This window comes from Myotis nattereri (assembly GCF_964212035.1).
Source record: "Myotis nattereri genome assembly, chromosome: 13".
In the NCBI taxonomy this organism is placed as follows: domain Eukaryota; kingdom Metazoa; phylum Chordata; class Mammalia; order Chiroptera; family Vespertilionidae; genus Myotis; species Myotis nattereri.
The window spans coordinates 17,815,279-17,835,466 of NC_138088.1; the positions used below are offsets into that span (position 1 = coordinate 17,815,279).

At 42.9% G+C, this 20,188-nt stretch overlaps 1 protein-coding gene across 2 annotated transcripts; it reads left to right on the top strand.

Annotated features, from left to right (window-relative positions):
* Positions 1–2,545: 2,545 nt before the first annotated feature.
* On the top strand, positions 2,546–19,444 carry PLA2G12B (phospholipase A2 group XIIB; the record flags this gene model as incomplete). 2 transcript variants are annotated; one of them, XM_081105082.1, is made up of 4 exons in its annotated part: positions 2,546–2,756; positions 12,087–12,175; positions 15,838–16,003; positions 19,323–19,444. In XM_081105082.1, the coding sequence occupies 4 exons, from the start codon at positions 2,546–2,548 to the stop codon at positions 19,442–19,444; spliced, it is 588 nt and encodes a 195-aa protein (XP_080961208.1). The 2 variants fall into 2 exon arrangements, with proteins under 2 accessions (XP_080961208.1, XP_080961209.1); XM_081105083.1 differs by having other exon boundaries at positions 19,326–19,444.
* Positions 19,445–20,188: the final 744 nt, after the last annotated feature.

Here is a 20,188-nt window from a genome sequence, read left to right on the forward strand (position 1 = left end):
CATTACTCTCAATTGAAATTGAAAATGTTAACTGACGTAGAAATTTTGATGATCTGATAAATGAATTTGCAGAAAAGCAAGTCAGAAAATCTTATGATCAATTGAAATATCACATATTAATAAAGTATCATGTTGGAAGCTACCCATTGTCTTTACTATCAGAAAAGTGTAAACAAGGAACCTGGAATGTTGGTGGGCCTTCAGCTCTGGCAAAGGCCGAAGCTATGCACCGATTGTTTAGTTGAGATAATGGTGGCTCAAGCAATTTCCTGACCAAATAGTCTCAAAGTAAACCTTTACTAATATTTACTGGCCTTTAAGAGAGTCTGTCTGCTACCGGAATTGCCTGCCTGACTAAGGGCAATATGTGTATCTAAAATTGAATAAAAGGTGACAGGGCCTGGGCACCAGCAAAGCCTTTCTTCTTGAGAAAGACTCTCTGCCTGGTCCCGTTTCCAAATTCATATTTCTTGTCTAGCCTCGTCATTTGCACACGGCCCTTCTTGCACACGGCCGTTCTCCAGATCCTGAATCCAAGCCATGAGGGACGTAGCTTTTCACAGTATCACATATTGTATTATATAAATTATGACACCAAAATACTTTTGCAATTTATAACTTTATAGTGTTACTCAGGTATCACTATAACCCCGTTATATTCTTAAGGAAAAGCTTTATATTTATATTTCAGTTCCTTTTTTAAAAAAGTTTTTATTGACTTTTAGAAAGAGAAGAAGGGGAAGTTAGAGAGAGAGAAATGTAGATCAGCTGACTCTTGCACGGGATTGAGCCTGGAACCCGGGCATGTGCCTGACTAGGAATTCAACTGTTGACCCTTCAGTACATGGGACGATGCTCAACCAACTGAGCCACACTGGCCAGGGTTGTATTTCAGTTTCTTTAATGGCACCTTTTTCTGCTTTTTGAAAAGGAGTTCCACATTTTCATTTTGACTGGGACACACGAATTAAGTATCTGGCCCTGATTCCAGCTTTACCACTGAAAGCCTGGCCATTCTTGATTGAATCATTTAATCTTTGTAGCTCAGTTTTCTCACCTCTCAAATGGGAATGACATTTACCCTGCTTTGTAAAATTGATGTGCAGTTGGGATATATATATATATATATATATATATATATATATATATATATAGTATATATAGCACACACACTGTGGTTTGAAAAAGTATAGGTGCTTTCAAATATTGGTGGTACTGTTGTTCATATGAAATATTTTTTAACCATTATTCTTTCTTGATTCAAAGTCTTTAAACAAATACACTTCTTATCTAAAATGAAGACACTTAATTCATCTTCTATGAGGCTTTCTAGACTTTTGAGAGAAGTTACACTTGGTCAAAAAGTGTATCATTTTTTATAGACTAGTGATTTCAGGATGGAATTCATTTCTTCTCTGACTAAAAGCAAAGTATAAACTAAAAGTGATGCCCAAACACTAGACTTCAGTCAACACTCATGAAGCCTCAAATTTCAAATAGTGTTTCTGATAAACACTCTGACTTTTAAAAGTATATATTTTTTTTATTGATTTCAGAGAGGAAGGGAGAGGGGAGAGATAGAAACATCAATGATGAGAGGGAATCATTGATTGGCTGCCTCCTGCAGCACCCCCACTGGGGATCGAGCCCACAACCTGGGCATGTGCCCTTGACCGGAATCAAACCTGGGACCCTTCAGTCCGCAGGCCGATGCTCTATCCACTGAGCCAAACCAGCTGGGGCAACCCTCTGACTTTTAGCAACTCAACATAAAACCAACACTAGGAGAGCTGAGTTCCCCCAGGACCATCCCTGGGCGATCCCAGATATCACACATGCTGAGTGTAAGCAAAAACACTGCTGTAAAGACAGGGCACAAACGCCCCGCACCAGGCTGCCTACCAGGAGCTCTGCCAGGTTAGAGCACAGAGTCTGAGCGCCAAGCAGGGAGCAAGCAGAAGCCGGGGTCCCAGGCCCGAATGCCCCTCTGCACACCGTCTCTGACCACACACATCCGGACACTGGGACAGGTGACACTGTTAACCCACTGCCTTGGGGGTTTCTCTGAATCCTTTAGACAAACTCCCGAGTCTCCCCAGAGACCACGTGTACATGACTGGCATAGGGGTGAGGCTAGGACTTTAGGACAAGCTCTTATGTCAAGGGCCCGACTAAAGGGCCAAGCTTGTAACTGATCAATAGGTTAATGAGCCGGTTGGGGGTAGGATTCCAATTGCTCCACTGCTCAGGCCTCCCAGAAGTTGGCCAACATCTCCCACCTCCAGGGCTGTGAATCCACTTTGCAGCGCTCTCTCTCACTGGCCATCCCTCCCACTGCCTAACCTTTGCCCTTTCTAATTGCTCTGATCTCATCCCAACCTCCACAGCTGTGTTTAAAGTCCACCTCTGGGGAGCAGAGATTGAGTGTTCCCGATAATCCCTTTCCCAGTCCTGCCGGACAGCAGGCCTAGGGGCTGCGTACCTGGGCTTCCTGGGACTGTGGCTGGGGTTCGAGGAGAGACCTCGGCGCCTACCTGGCTGCAGGATGAAGCTGGCCACCAGCTCCCTGATTCTGTGGCTGAGCCTGGGAGGTGGCCTGGCACAGAGCGACACCAGCCCTGACGCAGAGGAGTCCTATTCCAACTGGGGCCTCCGGCACATCCGGGGCAGCTTTGAGTCTGTCAACAGCTACTTCGATTCCTTTCTGGAGCTGCTGGGAGGGAAGAACGGGGTATGTCAGTACCGGTGCCGATACGGTGAGTGCACTGTTTCTCCTCCTGTAGACTCTTGCCGGTGGACTTGTGCAGGGTCACAGCCGATCATGAACTTTTTTGCTGTCATCCTCCTCTTGGGTAGGATTGCCAGACTCAGCAAGTGAAAATATAAGACACCCAGTGACATCTGAATCTCAAATAAACAACAAATAGTGTGTCGGCACATTTGAAATACGTGGGGCCACTTATACTGACAAACTGTTGGTTGTTTATCTAAAAATCAAATACCCCTGGACTGCCTCTATTTGATCTGGCACCCCAGCTCCCAGAAGCTCCGAGACCTGTTCGCTGGGGCCATTTTAATGGTTTGCTGTGAGGTGGTACTTCAGGGAGAGGCCGCATGGGCGGGAGGAAGAACACGAGAGCTGTTTGAGAATTGCTAGGATGAAAATGAAGCTGAACTTTCAGAGGAAATTTTGCAGGGGAAGAGGGGCTGTGGAAACAGCTCCTTGAGTCACTCTGTGCTAAGCCTGGAATGGGTTCCCCGGGTGCTGCTCACACCTTCCTCCCAGCTTTGTCGTCTCTGCTGGGCTCACCTTGCTGACTCCGGGGCAGCGCTGGCAAAGCCCACCGCCAGCTGCCGCTGCCCACCTGGGGTGGGGCCTGGTGCCAGGTGCAGGGCTGGGAACGGGGAGGAGCCTCAGGTCCACAGAGACCGTGGGGCCAGCTCTTCCTCAGGCCCTGGAAGCCCAGGCCCTGGGGGCAGAATGCGGGCCCTGGACCTCGCGGCTGAGGGGCAGGGGTAATTCAAACGCAAACGTTTTCAAAATTATGCACAGCCTCATACAGCAGCGGTCCTGGGGTTTCATCGTGGGGTTGGAGATGAAAATGGGGAGCCAGTGCAGCCACAGGAAAGCACTGGAGACATGTTTTCTCCAAACTGTCCACAGATAGAGCTCAGCTTTGAGAGAGACTCTCCCAGGCTCTCTCTCTCTCTTTTTACCTTCGAGGGGGGTTGGGGGCTGCTTCCTTACTAGACGCGACCGACTAGGAGGCAATGGGAAACCATTGCGCCAGAACCAGAAGTTTTGTGACACAGAATTTTAGGTACATAGGGATACGGTGAAAAAGGAAGCTGCGTTTTGTCTGTGACGTTGCCTTGTGGTGAAAAGCCTGGTCTAGGCCAGGCCCACCTGAACCCCTGGCCTTGGCTTTGTGCGAGGCGGGAGGACAGCCGCAGAGGCGCCCTGGCCTTGTCCCTGTCCCTGTCCCTGTCCCTGGTCTCTTCTCACCTAGTGGGCACCAAGGGGGCCGGAAAGGGGCTCACTCCCTGCAGATACCAACACAGGTCGCGTTCCCTTCCTAGAGACAACACGAGCTGTAGGTCCGCGGCTCAGCAGGTGGATGAGAACAGGAGTCTCTTAGGGAAACAAGGGTCAAACCCTCTCTTCCTTCTCCAGCAACACGGTGTCAAAAGATTTCAGCAACGTTTGACTGCAAGCCTCTACCTGGGCAAGTCAGTGCCAGTGGGGGATGGGAACAGTCAACAGCGAGGGCAGGAAGGCAAAGGACGCCACTCAGCCTGCAAACAGAGCGGCCTGGAAACGCGGGGAACAGGGGGTTAAGCCTTGTTACCTTTGGAACCCAGCGGAGAGGAGCACCTGGATGCGGGGCCCAACCCTACGAATATCTTCTCTTCGAGCTGACTGTGAATCACGCTCTCCCGAACAGATAGCACCTCGTAGCTGGCTGGGTGTGCGCTTCCAGTTTGCTTTCGGATACACCTCCTGGCAGCGTGTTTCCCCCCCTCTTTAAAGCGGTGGTTCTCAAACTCCCGAGGCTGGGCCCCCACCCCGCCTGCTTCTGATTTGTTGCTTTGGCGTGGCCGGGAAATTTGCATTTCTAAGGGTTCCCAGGTGATCCCACTGCTGCTGGTCCAGGGACCGCGCTTCGAGAGAAAAAACTGCCTTAAAGGCTGCAAGCTTTGGCCAGAAACAACAATTTAGTAAGAATTAATCTATAAGAAAATTTTTTTCTGTTTTATAAGTACTTACCACAATCAGGCATACCTCGGAGATATTGCAGGTTCCTTTCCACACCACAGCAATAAAGCAAGTTTTGCAATAAAACCAGCTGTAATCATTTTGCTGGTGGCAGGTCTTGCGTTCAATTTGTAAAAAGCACGTGTGTGAAGCACAATAAAGCCACGTGCAATGAAACGAGGTGTGCCTGTACTTAAAACAAGGTTCCCTACCTCAGCCGGGCACTTACAATCACCTGGGGGGCTTTATACACTCCTGCCACCCAAACCAGTGAAATCAGACTCTCCATGGATTAGACCCAGACGTACGCATTTTTAACATTTCCCAGGTGATTACCAAGTGCAGCCAAGGTTTGGAGCACAGGTTGGGAGGTCATTCTTGGAGAACTTCAGACTGTAGGTTGTTCAGACAGGTAAAGGTGTGTTTGTACCCTGGTAACCTACAATCATGCGTCAACATTGCTCTTCACACTTCTTATATCTACAACATTTATTTTCATGTCAGCACCCAAAGTCTGGCCAAAGGATCAGGCTATAAATAGTACAAGGAGATGCAGAACATGGTATCAACAGCATGCAGAGCGACCTGCACTGGGTGGACAAGATCCCCCCCCCCCCCCCCCCGCCCCAGAGATTCTGACTCAGTAGGTCTGTGGTGGACCCTGGGCCTGCACAGGTGGTCCTTGAACTAGACTTAGCGAAATACCAGTAATGGAAAACTCATGGGTTTGAACTGAGCAGGGTTGTTGTTGTTGGTGGTGGGGTGGGGGGTGGGGTTGGAGTTGGGTAATCTCATTGCTGGTGACCTTGCACAAGTTACCTAATGATCAGCCTTTGTTTCCTCATGTTTATAAGTAAGTTAGTAACACCGACCTTACCTACTTTGTAAGGTTGTTGAAGAATTAAAGAGAATATATACAAAGAATTAGTGCCATGTATGGCGCACGACATGCACCAAACACATTTTATAAATGTTATGAGAAAGATGGTCTGGTGCACAGGTTACTGTGCATTCAGATGCTTCCAGTTCTCTTTCAACATTAAACTCAGAAATCCCAGCGGCTGGACAACAGCCTCAGCGTCAGGAAGACACCATCGCCTGATTAAGTCTCTGTGTCTTTATGAAGGTCTCGGTGTCTTATGAATCATCGTGGAAGACACTGTCCACACTGTCACACGTGGGTAAAAGGACTTCATGATGGATTTCTTCTTGGGTTTAGTTCTAAGGAAAAAAGTTCTCTAAATGTCAGTCTTCTTTTTTTCATTTAGAGCTACTGGTTTAGAGGCAAAGTTGTTCTCATACTGGGGTGACCAGTTGTCCCGGTTTGCTGGGGACTGAATGGAGAGTCTGGGGTCCCTGGGGTGTGGGACTAACCCAGCGGCAGTCCCAGGCAAACTAGGTCAACTTGGTCAGTTCACCTCATGCAGCAACTTACCCTGCTTTAGCAACTGAAACAGAATTTATTGCTTCAATAAAACTGTCACAGTTCTGCTTCGTTCCCTGATGTGCCGCATCTGAGTGCTTCTGGAAGTAAGCAGACATCATTTCAAATGCAGTCTGCCTCCTAGGGAGACCTGGGGGAGGCACAGGGCTGCTTCGGCAGGATCCGGCGGGCGGGGAGAACAGACACACCCTCCCGGAAGACTGAACCCTTGACCTGGGTAAGAAAGCCCCAGACGGTTTACTGCTCTTCTCAGCGACAAAACAGAAGAAGGCTGGGACCGGGAGGCAGCGTGCACAGCTGTGGGCAGAACAGGAGCTTCATGGCTAACTCTCCCGAAATCGCTCTCATTTTTAAGTGTTTTACTTCTTTTCTTGCATTTTACTTTATTCAGAAGTTTTTAATTTTCATAACGTCAAGTCTGCCTGTCTTTTTCTTTATGTTTTCTGAAGTTGTTGTCTTGCTTAGAAAACCATACTCCCATCAAGATTATAAGAATGTTCTGCTATTTTTTTCTGGGGAAGCAGGCATAGCCAATAGGTAGTGAGTGTTGCTATGTTCCAATAAAACATTTTATTGGATATTATAATTTGAATTTAATATCATTTTCATGTCACAAAATATTATCCTTGTTTTGATAAAACCATGTTTGGCTGGCAGACTATACAAAAGCAGGCCATGGACTAGACGTGGGCCATGTTTGCCAACCTATAAGCTATAGGATCAGGTTGTCAGCCTCCCACTCCTATAAATAGCCAAAACCAGGAAAATAAAATCAACTTGTACGTTATTAGTGCCTAGACTCAAAACATCAAACTGTAAGGACTCCACACAACTCAAAATGACTCAGACTGTAACTTGAGGATGTAGTATATTATTTCAGCTTAGACTCAAACCATCAATTTTTTTCTAAGCTTCATTCCTAAATAGAATTTCTGCAGCTATCATAAATATTAAACACAATGAAAATAACCTTCATCAGTAGCAGGCCAGTTAGGAAGTGACTATAATTGGTGTTTCGTCATCTTTCAAACCGGAAGCTCAGAGTTCCCGGTTTGTTCTCAGGTTAAGCTCTCAGGTGCAAACAAAGCAGAAGGACCCAGGAAACCGCACTGAGTCTGCCGCAAAAGCCCTTTATCAACAAAATTATCAAAAAGCGAATTTTACCATCAAATTTAGACATTTGTTTTTTTATTCAATTTTTTTCTGATTTCTTTAAGGCTGATATATATAGGACATTTGTAAAAGAACAATCCGAAGGAAAAATAAAATTACTGTAATCTCACCTCTAAGATTAAGTGCATATTTGATGTCATCTCCAAGATTAAATACACAATGTGATTATTTTTCATAAGTGTAATTTGATTACTAATATTATTTAACACACTTCATGCATTCTCCCACTCCCAGAGCCACACACACACACACACACACACACACACACACTCACACACACACTCACAGTTGTCAATGGTAAATTATCTTTCTCAAAACCTTTGAAAAGTAATGCAGGAATTACGGGTGGGCTGGCGGACTCCATCAACATGTACAGCGCCTCTCCATTATAAATAAGAAACACTGTAAAAATAAAATATTTTTTAAAAGTACACACTCAAACCAGAATGAAATAAAGGCAACCTCTCAAGTTCCAGAAATACAGAGAAAACACAAAAGCAAAGTGGTGAGCTGGCTGCTGCTGTGGCCCTTGGGTTTTCAGTCTGGAACATATGTAGACCCAGGGACTGAGGAATCGGTGTTAATGCTCAGGCAAAGAGAGGAAAAGTAACTTTTCACTTTTCCCAAGAAGTTGGAACTGGACAGTTTGCATAAAGCTTAGAGCCTGGTGGGCTGCCCAGTCTGTTTTAAAAAGATTAGAAAACCTCTATCCATATTCCAAGGAAGTAGCAAGGATGCTTTCCATTCACCCAGGGCTAGGGCTTGAAGGACAAATAACACTAAAAATCCGCTACTCCAAGCATATTCTATGCACAGGCGAGGAATCCAGAAATTAACATGAAGTATCTTGAGACTCCTACAGCCACGGCAAAAGCAGTCGAGGAACTGCTCTGTAGTGTACGATGCAGGGCACAGGAATGTTTTAGAAAAACAGCCCCTCTGAAGAGACACAACATGTGAAAAAAGAATCCACCATGAGTGAGAGTTAGTAGACATTTAAAAATGAAAGGCTTAGGCCCTGGCTGGTGTGGCTCAGTTGGTTGGAGCATCATCCTATGCACCAAAAGGTTGGGGGTTTGATCCCCAGTCAAGGCACTTTTGGGAGGCAACTGATTGATGTTTCTCTCAAGTATCTATGTTTCTCTCTCTTTCTCTCTCTCTTTCTCTATTCCTCTACTTCTCTCCCTAACCCAGCCGTGGGCAAACTACGGCCCGCGGGCCGGATCCGGCCTATTTGAAATGAATAAAACTAAAGAAAAAAAAGACCGTACCCTTTTATGTAATGGTGTTTACTTTGAATTTATATTAGTTCACACAAACACTCCATCCATGCTTTTGTTCCGGCCCTCCGGTCCAGTTTAAGAACCCATTGTGGCCCTCGAGTCACAAAGTTTGCCCACCCCTGCCCTAACCCCTCTCTTCCTCTCTCTAAAATCAATAAAAAAACATCATTGGGTGAGGATAAATAAAAACATTAAAATAACATAATAGATATAAATAATATAAACAAGAATATTTGAAATTATTTAAAGAAATAAAAAGGAATAGAAGGCATATAAAAAGCACCCAACAAAGCCCATCGCTGTGGTTCAGTGGTTGGTCTTGGCCCATGAACCAGGAGGTTATGGCTCAATTTCAAGTCAGGGCACATGTCCGCGTTGTGGCTCGATCCCCAGCAGGGGGTGTGCAGTAGGCAGCCAATTGATGTTTCACTCTCATTGATGTTTCTATCTCTCTAACTCCCTTCCTCTCTCTAAAATCAATAAAAATATATTGAAGAAAAAAAACTCAATGAAAATGAATACACAGATTTAAAAGAAGAATTCTAAGAAATGAAACTTACAGTCATTGAAAAAAAACTCAGTAGGTTAGAGAGAATTAGGAAAATGGTAAATAGACTTGATGAAGTTAATAAAAAATCAGTACAGAGAGAAACATATATAAAATGTAAAAGAGAGGTTAAGATGTGTAAAGTATAGGATTAAAAAGATTCACTGTTCAGTAGTCAGAGGCCCAGAAGGAGAAACTAGAGAGAATGAGGAAAATAAAATACAGTAAACCCTCAGTTTTGCAGACCTTGATTTAATGGACTGCAGACTTAACAAGCAAAATCTGTATGTCATATGTGAAAATTAATTTAGAAATGCCTTTAACCAAAATTTGCTCATAATTAAATTAACAGGTGTTTTCTTGTTATTAATCAAATTTTAGCAAATAGGCCATATGTTGGAAAAAACTCTGTAGTAATTTTGCCGACATAAATGAATATTACATGTCTACAACTATAGTCTACATATTTAAATCCTAGAGTCACCGCTTGTGGACAATGTTTGTGGAATGATTAGCATGTGCTCACATTGCCTCTTTTGGAGTTATTGGTTCCATTGTCACGTGGTGGACTTTCTGCAGCAGTTCTAACTTATGCCAGGGAGGTCCCATTGCAGGCCCAGCCACCCCCCAGCCGTGTACATTTGTTTGCTTGTGGTGACTGGTGAATGCATCCATTTACTAGACCTGTTCAGTATACATTTAAAATCACAGTAACACATATAGCATACTTTTCTGTGAAATTAAACTTTTCAGACATACTTAATTGTAATTACACAAATATGTCTACGTAAGTAAAAACATGTAAACTAATTTGTCATTTTTTTTAACATATGCATGTGGGAGAAATTATATTATATATTAATATATAATGGACTTTCGGCTTTAATGGACACCCCCCTCTCCTGAATTAGTCTGCTATAGCGAGGCTTTCCTGTATTCAGACAATGGCTGTGGAGTCTCCAGAGGTCAAAGAAACCCGAATCTTCAGATTGTTCAGAGCAGGATAAGGATATACACTTCACATCTAGGTACATTGTAGTGAAACTGTGAGGATGTGGAGAAATTGGAACCCTTGTGCAGTGCAGATGGGAATGTAAATGATGCAGCTACTGAAGAAAACAGGTTGCCCCCATTGAATAAAAACGTCATTTCCATTGCCCACCTTTGCAACTAGGTGTTGTCATTTGATTAAGATCTGGCCAAAGGGAGAAAGAGGAAGTGATGTGTATAACATTCTGGAGTGTGTTTGTTCAAGAGGGAGGCTGTGATCCTTCTACTTCCTTCTTCCATGTGCTGCTTACAATAGGAAGGTGTTGGCTGAAGCTCCGTCTTGGACCATGAGAGCCAGGGCTTCATTCTAGGGCTGGTAGAGCAGAAAGCTAGAAGCAGCCTGGGATCCAGAAAAGTGCAGATGTACTATATCAGCCTTATGATCCATAATTCTGGCGTTTTACGAGATATCCTATATTGTGTAAGCATCTGAATAGTCCAGCATGTTGGAGAGATAATAGATACACGGAGAAAATTATAACACTCTATTGAAGGATATACAGGAGGACTAAGTAAATGAAAAGCTATACTATGCCCATGTTTGGGAAGACAGAATATTCTACGAAAGTCAGTTGTTTCCAAATTAATCTATAAATTCAATGTATGTTCAAGCAAAATTCTGACAATCTCTTATAGAATGTACTAATTCATATGCAAGAGCGAAGGGCCAAGAATAATCAAGACAATTTTGGGCTTTAAAGCATAGACTTAGTATTTAAAAATTAAAACAGGAAAATGGGGGGCAAAGGGGCTTCAACTATACTTGCAACATTAATTAATCAGAAAATATATTTATGGAAAGTTTGGTAATGTTAACCTTTACTATGTTTATGTAGTGGGTTCATGGGTGTTTTTTTTGCCTTTTCTTCAGTTTTGAAATTTCATAATAAAAATAAAAATAAAGAAAATAGAAATGCCAGGTACCTCACTCCGAGGATTAATTCTTGGCTTATTTCCTCAGTCTTATGCTATATCTTGTCCTAAAAAGAGGCAAAGGAATGTGGAGGAAGAACATGAGCTTTGGAGAAAAACAAGAAATCTGGATTTACACCTTACTTCCCCCACTTACTTCATGACTTAAGCGTTACATTAAGCTCTCCGCCCAATTTTCTTAACCAGATAATAGATAAAAATACTCACTGGAGTGACTGCCCTGAGGTCACCTCAGGTCAAGGTTATCTTTATGATGCATGACCACCATTGAGACAACTGACAAAGAATCCTGGTACGTATTGGCAAGATCATAAAATAACTCAAAAGCTATGTAGGAGAAACCAAGAAATTAAAAGTTTTTCAGATAATCTCTGCTTAGTTCTATGATAGAAATACCTAAATAGGGTGTTTTCTTTGTCCTTTGGGCAATAATGGTTTGCCTATATTTATAGAATTTTGCAAAGTTCCATTCTAGTGATTCTGGGAAAAACTTTGCGGAACTGTTACAATTCTGGTTCCTGACTGTGTGATCAGGTCGTGTTTTCCTTTTTCTGTGCGAGGAGTGTGGCCGGACAGTGGATAGGGGAGTAAGAAATCTTGAGTTTCAGTTCGGTTTTGCCAAGGACCTTATCTTCAAGATCATGCACTTAAGAAACATTAGAAATTCTTTGAGATTAGGAGAGAAATGCCAAACCGGCCTGAGGGTTAGTACTCTTTTAGGACATCATTATCACTGTTACCATCACCACCACCTAATTTGGATGTGAATATCTGCTGAGGAACAATGACTTTCAAAGGAAAAACTGATCGCGCTTTTAGATATTTTTTATTTCACGAATGTTTCCAAATGCTTAATTTCTAAATATTCCTTCCCGCTTCTTCCTCTTCTTTCTCCGGTAGGAAAGGCACCAATGCCCAGACCTCACTACAAGCCGCAGGAGCCCAATGGCTGCAGCTCCTACTTCCTGGGTCTCAAGGTACCAGAAAGTGTATGTACCACCACCATCGTCTTCTCCGCTGACCGGTTTTAACTGAGACACATTCAAGAGTTATTGCTGATGGAAGTGACCGCATATAGAATATAGCTGGGCAATGTGATTGAGCAGTTTAAATTGGAGACGGAGGAAAGGAGATAATTTTTAAAAGAAGAATTTGACTTCCTTTTGTCAGAGGCAGCTGTCCCTCAGATAAGCCCTTGTAAAGTGAACTTGTGAATCACCATGGCAAACATCAGCTGAGCTTTAAGGGATCAAACAGAACTAAATAGGAAATAGATCTGAGAGGTCTGACGTGTGGAGCCAGCTGGGACTGACCAGTGAGAGCTGACTGCTACGGTATTGTCAGGATTTCTCATGCCAAATCAGCTGTGTTTGGAGTATTAACATCATAGAACTCTGCAAACGCACCCTCATACCCCACCCCCAAGAAAAACCTCCATGCACACCTCCAGTCACTGGCTAAACATTCATGTTATAATTTCTTTTAAGACTTCTTTGGACAAGAGGCCCTATGTAAAATGTAGGTACAGGGATTTCATATCTGAACTGTGATTTTTGACTTATATCTTAACCAGGCTCAACTTCACTTTTCTGATGATTCAAAAGATTTTACTTTGTAATAATTTTCTAAGTGGCATAATGTTTATTATAAGATCCTGCTCACCCATGAGGCATTTTTATGCAAATTGGAAAGAGGTCCTCTTTCCTCAAGACAGTTTTCTTCCATTTGTCAGAAATTTATTTTAATACTAGAGGCCCAGTGCACAAAATTGAGCACTGGTAGGGTCCCTAGGCCTGGCCAGCGATCAGAGCCAATCAGGGCCTTCTGGCTGCTGGCTGGGGCCTCCTTCATTCTGTGCCACCTGCTGGTGGTCAGCACACGTCATAGCGAGCGATCAAACTCCCGGTCGAACTCCTGAGGGGACACTTTGTATATTAGCCTTTTATATAGATAGATACTGATTTTGTTAGAAGAGGAAACTTGACTGTGATTGGCTAGACATTTCATAATAAATATGATGTCTTGTGGGAAGATATGACCCTCTTAGATCTGACCCTCTTGTGCTTTGAACAACCTGCACAGCTGAACACCCATCCTCGTCCACAATAAGCAGAATGTGTATGGATGCAGAAGACAATCATTTAAAATAATAAAAGGTGGAGCAAAAGTAGGTTTACAGTTGTTTGTATGGAAAGTAATACAACAGTTCATAAATAATAACACAGGAATAAACTTTGTGTTTTGGGTGCCTACTTTTGCCCTACTCTGCATATACATAGAGAAACCACCTATTTCCAGCCAATATATTTTACTTGCTATCAATTTAGCAGCTATGGAAGTGGTATGCACCATATTTTGGAAGTAATGTCATTTTGTTCGCTGATACAAATATCATCAAAAACTAGTTCAAGAATTTCCAATTGAATTGTACTGAATTGAATGGTAGCCACTGTACTCATCTAATTCTCAGTTACCTCTGTTGTGATATATTTGTAGTTTTAGAGGTGAGGTACAAGCAAAGTAGTTTACTTCAGGTATCAGATAATGGAATTTACCCAGAATTGCAGAGTCCAGGCCTTTGCCTAGTCTAATAATGAGTTAGATAACCTCTTAATGTTGCTTAAAAGGACATTGTAAACTGCCAAACTCCATATTCTGCTTTAAGTGGCCTTGGAATAAAAGTTTAAATGAGAACACTTACGGAGACCTAAGAGGAAAGGACCTATAATCACTGACTATAATTCCCCAACCATGCCTGAAACCAGATTTTCACAGTCTATCCAAGTATATATAATCAGAAAAACTGCAAGATCCTAAGATGCTCTATCTACATATAGACCCACCCTGTTCCTGTCTATTTTTTTATTGATTGATGTGTAAGAAAGAGAGAGAGAGAGAGAGAGAGAGAGAGAGAGAGACATCAATTTGTTGTTCCACTTATTTATGCATTCATTCACTGGTTATTTCTTGTATACACCCTGACGGGGGATCAAACCTGCAACCCTGGTGTATCAGGATGATGCTCTAACCAACTGAACTACCTGGCCAGGGCCAGGTAGTAAAGCAATTACTCTTCTTTGATCACTTTTTGTATCATGTGCCTTCCTTGCTCAAGAGTGTTTATCAAATCTAACTAGTTACTTTGGAAGTCAAGGTCATCCATCAACTTACTCTTCTCTCTAAGGAAAACTTTTTTAAAAAATATATTTTTTATTGATTTCAGAAAGGCAGGAAGAGGGAGAGAGAGATAGAAACATCAATGATGAGAGAGAATAATTAATCGGCTGCCTCTTGTACACTCCCCCCCGCCCCCCGTACCCCCCATTAGGGATCGAGTCTGCAAAACAGGCATGTGCCCTTGACTGGAATTGAACCCGGGACCCTTCAGTCCGCAGGCCGTTGCTCTATCCACTGAGCCAAACCAGCTAGGGCTCTAAGGAAAACTTTTTACATGTATGTATTTCCCTGGAGAGACTCTTGAAAGACTAAACAAACAAATTCACTCACAATATGATTTGCTCATTATTTCCTTTCATTACTTGCTATGTTCTAAGGCAGGGGTGGGCAAACTTTGTGACTCGAGGGCCACAATGGGTTCTTAAACTGGACTGGAGGGCCGGAACAAAAGCATGGATGGAGTGTTTGTGTGAACTAATATAAATTCAAAGTAAACATCATTACATAAAAGGGTACGGTCTTTTTTTTCAATAGTTTTATTCATTTCAAACTGGCCGGATCCGGCCCGCGGGCCGTAGTTTGCCCACGGCTGTTCTAAGGCTATCCTTATTTCTGTTAACCCTCTCTTCATCTTCTTTCAAAATCCTCTAAAAAATTCCCGTTTTGCCGAAACCGGTTTGGCTCAGTGGATAGAGCGTTGGCCTGTGGACTGAAGGGTCCCAGGTTCGATTCTGGTCAGGGGCATGTACCTGGGTTGCGGGCACATCCCCAGTAGGAGATGTGCAGGAGGCAGCTGATCGATGTTTCTCTCTCATCGATGTTTCTAACTCTCTATCTCTCTCCCTTCCTCTCTGTAAAAAATCAATAAAATAAAATAAAAAAATTCCCGTTTTATTACTTTACAGATGGCATTCTATGAATTTGCTCAGCTTATGCCACATTTACAATGGCTTATAGGACACTTAATAAACGCATGTCCGGGTGTGCATTAGATATTGCCGTTTGACCAGAGTGCCCTTGTCTTCAGGAACTCTGTGTCCTATTCCTGACTCTGCTCCCCAACATGTACAGACACACACCCCATTAACACAGCGCTGTATGGGGTGGATTTCTGATAAATGCAGGTGCCCGAATGATGAACTAAGACTTTAGTTTTCCTAATTCTGAGCCTTGGGATCCTTTGCTTAGACAAAATCTCATGTAAGTTTTAGTTGAATTTGGATGTTTTGAAACTCTGCTTTCTGGGTTGGTGTTCTGATTTCTATTTTCATCACCATAGTGACCTGTGAATTAACAAGTAAATTGTGATTGAAATTTAGCATCCTATCAACCTGCTGTATTCTCTCAACTCACTGGTGTTTCTCAGTTGATCCGAAAGTGTAGCAGGAATTTGAGAACTGGCTCGCCAAGTACATGGGCAAGGTTGCCTGAGGTCCTCGGTCTAAACGTGGCATTTTCTTCCCTCTTTCCCCAGATGGACTTGGGCATCCCAGCAATGACCAAGTGCTGCAACCAGCTGGATGCCTGTTATGACACCTGCGGTGCCAACAAGTATCGCTGTGATGCAAAATTCCGATGGTGCCTCCACTCTATCTGCTCTGACCTTAAGCGAAGTCTGGGCTTCGTCTCCAACGTGGCAAGTAGGTACCGTAAGGGCATCTGCCTCTGAGCAGGAAGCTTGTTCCTGTTTTCACACAGACATGCAGCCAGAGCCCCTTTACTCACAGAGGCCATTAAGGCTCCCGGAACGTTATGGGACACGGAGCAATGCACAGGCCGCGGGGAGGGTGCCGGCCCTCGCTGGCTGAAGTTCCTGCTGTCCTGCCCAGGAGCTGCTGGCCCCACTCCCCATGGACAGCGCCGCACCAACCCCTTCCAGAGATATAAAAATGTGTCCTTTAAGGCTGGAGAGAGAGTTGCCCAGTTGGCTTTAGTTACCCATTCCACTGTTAAATCATTTGCCATAGAAGAAGTTATTTTGTATGGGACCACTGGTTTGGCTATTACCTTCTTTTGTTCTCAGTCAGGGAAATAATAATAAAAAAACACCTTTTTGTGTAAAGGTCTACATATGCTTCAGGATAGTTATTTCTTAAAAAGTATATTTTTATTGATTTCAGAGAGGAAGGGAGAGGGAGAGAGATAGAAACAATGATGAGAGAAATATTGATCCACTGCCTCTTGCACGCCCCCTCCCCATTGGGGATGGAGCCCACAACCCAGGCATGAACCCTGACCTGGAATCAACCGTGACCTCCTGGTTCATACATAGGTCAAGGCTCAACCACTGAGCCACACCGGCTGGGAGAGGATAGGTGTTTTTTTTGTTTGTTTTATTTTGTTTTAACAGCCTATTTAGCTAATTTCTAGCATTGATTCTGTAATTTCCTTTTCTTAATTCACTTTAGGAAAAGTTTTAATACCTTAGTTTCTGAAGCCAGAAAATCACATCCAGGTATTAGCATTATATATTTTTAGATAGTGATGTTTGAAAGTCGGGCATATATAGAGCTGACTATATGACACAGGGATGGGAAAATCTTGGATCTTGTTCAAAGGTCCATGTCTAGGGTATAGTCCTAAAGTGAATCTGTGAGGGCTTGAAAAGATGGGTAGTTGCTTGGGCTCTGCAAAAGGGAGCATCCCCCTATCTGTACCTACAAAGGGTGAGAAAGTGCCTGCTGCGAATCTAGGGTCAGGTCAGGTTACTTCCTTCAAGCAATGTCCTATTGATTCTTTCCCCCAAATTCTCTTTGGTAACTTGCCTGGTTACTGCAAATTAACCAATCTCTGGGTCCCATCAAATTTATTCTCCCCAAAGGGACCAGATATATTTTTATACCACAAAAATCTGGTCACCTTCCTTTTCATTAAGAGTAAACCCAAGCTCCTTCATATGACATACATATGTTCACTGCTAGCTACCTCTTCAGCACCAACTTGCTTATTCCTGATTTCTCTCCTGACCCCTGCCATTCCCAACCACTTGGGTTGATGGTCCATAGCTTTCTGTGTCTGCAGTTCCCTCTGCTTGGAACACTCTTATAATTCATGTTTTATTGTTGTTCAGACAGTGTTATCAATGGTGAAAAGCTGAAAGCTTTTCCTCTAAAATTATGAACAAGTCACGGATACCCATTCTCACCACTTGTATCCAACATAGTATGGGGAGTCCTAGCCAGAAAAATTAGGTCAGAAGAAGAAATAAAAGCCATCCAAATAGGAATGAAAGACCTAAAACTGTCACCATTTCATGTGGCATTATATATAGAAAACCCAAAAACTTTTCCAAAAAACTGTTAGAACTAATAAATAATTCAGTAACGTTGCAGGATAAAAAATTAACATACAAAAATCTGTTGCATTTCTATATACTAATAACAAACTATCAGAAATAAATTTTTTTTAAAAATCCCATTTATAATTGCATCAAAATAATACAATACCTAGGAATAGATTTAATCAAGGAGGTGAAGGACCTACATACTGAAAACTATAAGACTTTGATGAAAAAAATTGAAGAAGACACAAATAAATGGAAAGATAGTTCATGCTCATGGACTGGAAGAATTAATGAATTGTTAAAAATGTCCATGGCCCTCGTTGGTAGTTCAGTTGGTTAGAGTGTCATCCCTATACACCAAGGTTGCTGTTTGATCCCTGGTCAGGGCATATGCAAGAAGCAATGAATGAATGCATTGATGGGAATGGAGCAACAGATCAATGTCTCTCTCTCTCTCTCTCTCTCTCTCTCTCTCTCTCTCTCTTCCTCTCTCTCTCTCTGAAATCAATAAGCTTTTTTGTCGTTGTTAATTATCATTGGAGGATATTTTTCCATTGATTTTTTTAGAGAGTATGCAAGGAGGAGGGGAAACAGAGAGAGAGGAACATCAATGTGAGAGAGACACATTGATTGGTTGCTTCCTAGTCAGGCCAGGAATTGAGCCTGCAACCGAGGTACTTGCCCTTAACCTGAATCAAACCTGAGACCCTTCAGTCCATTGGTCGACACTCTATTCACTGAGCCAAACCAGCTAGGGCTCAATAAACTTTTAAAAATGTCCATACTACCCAAAGGAATCTATAGATTTAATGCAGTCCCTATCAAACTTCCAAGGGCTCTGAGACCCTTCCATAACAGTCCTTACTCACAAAGGGATAGAGACCCTTACTGTGGGCTCCCATACCACAGCGGGGTAACTTCCATTATGGTGTAGTGTAACTATATGTTTATCTGTCTATCCTATCCTCCTCTCTGTCCAAACTGTGAGATCCCTGAGTTGAGATCCCTTTGGTCTCCGTGCCCCTGATGCCTTACAGTGGCTGGCCAACATATCCATCAGGCACACTTGAATTTTCAACAAGTAAAAGGTTATTCATCCCACACTCGAACAGGGAAAGCCACAGGAAACACAGTAGTGTTATTTGAGCAAGTATTCTGCAAAAATTGTAAATTTGCCATGGAGTGAGCATAGTGGTATGGAAGATGCTGATTGCTAATCATGGTTTTGACCTGGAGACCCATAAAAAGAGGGCACCCCAAAATGTATTATTATTTTATTGATTGATTTTTAGAGAGATAGAGAAACATCAATTTGTTGTTCCACTTATTTATGCATTCATTGGTTGATTCTTGTATGTGCCCTGACCAGGAATCGAATCCACAACCCTGGCCTATTGGGACAGTATATTAAAATGATACTCAAACCAACTGAGCTACTCGGCCAGTGGCCAAAATGTATTCTGCTCTACTAGATTGGATAGAAGCTGTTCTGAAAAAAACCTCCTTTTAAATGTATGCTTTTCCTTTGAATTCTGTATTCAGATTATTGTCTCTACTTTCCTCTGGGTATCATGTCAATCTTGGAGCTACATTGACTCTTTAAAATTACTCATACTACTTGGAGGCAGTTCTATGTACCAGTATTAACCTCTCTGTTTCTCTACATCTTTTTCAAGTAGCATGTGATTCCCTGGCTGATACAGTGTTTAATACTGTATGGACCTTGGGCTGCCGACCCTTTATGAATAGTCAACGGGCAGCCTGCATCTGTGCAGAAGAGGAGAAAGAGGAGTTATAGGGAAGAGGTGTTTCCTTTTTGGTTTTGTGTTGACACCACGGCTGTCAGTCTCGGAGATGGTAGTGTGGCAGATGCGTCTCATCCTTTCTTCCAAGGATTTGGATACCACCAAGCAGGAGAAAGGAAATAGTCTACAGCCGAAAAGTGAGCCCCATCCTTTGAGGATAATTGGAAAAAAGACGTGGAGTGAACTGAAGGCGACTCGTCACTTTAACACTGGTCTCTCCAACCAAGACACATTTGCCTGGAAATTCAGTTCTTAACTTAAAGACCAAAATAAAGACTAACTACTGGGATTCTTGGACTTGATAATTCTATTCACAAGTGAAATTTTGGAGAGTCCAGCCATTTGGGAGGCAATGACTTTCCTCTGGTCCATGTTTCAGTTGCCAGTAAGCATCTCACATATAATAAAGTGTACTTTTTAGAAAATTTGAAAAGAGATGAATGAATCTCATTATCACCAACACGCTTCCTTTTCACTTAGAAGAAAACAGAACCAACCTGGTAAGTTCCACCGATGATATGTTATTCCCGCTGGTGCTGAAGAGATTGGAACCGGTGGGCAGAGGTTTACCTGATCAAAGCCACGGAGGTGGAGATCAGGTGGAGTTGGGTCGGAGGTTCCATTTTCTTCATTCAGTCAACTATTCCTGTTGATACCCTCAAGTACTAGGTGGTCTCCGTGTCGTGTGAAGATCTGAGGAGCACTGGGTCAAAACTGACACTAACGATAACTTAGAA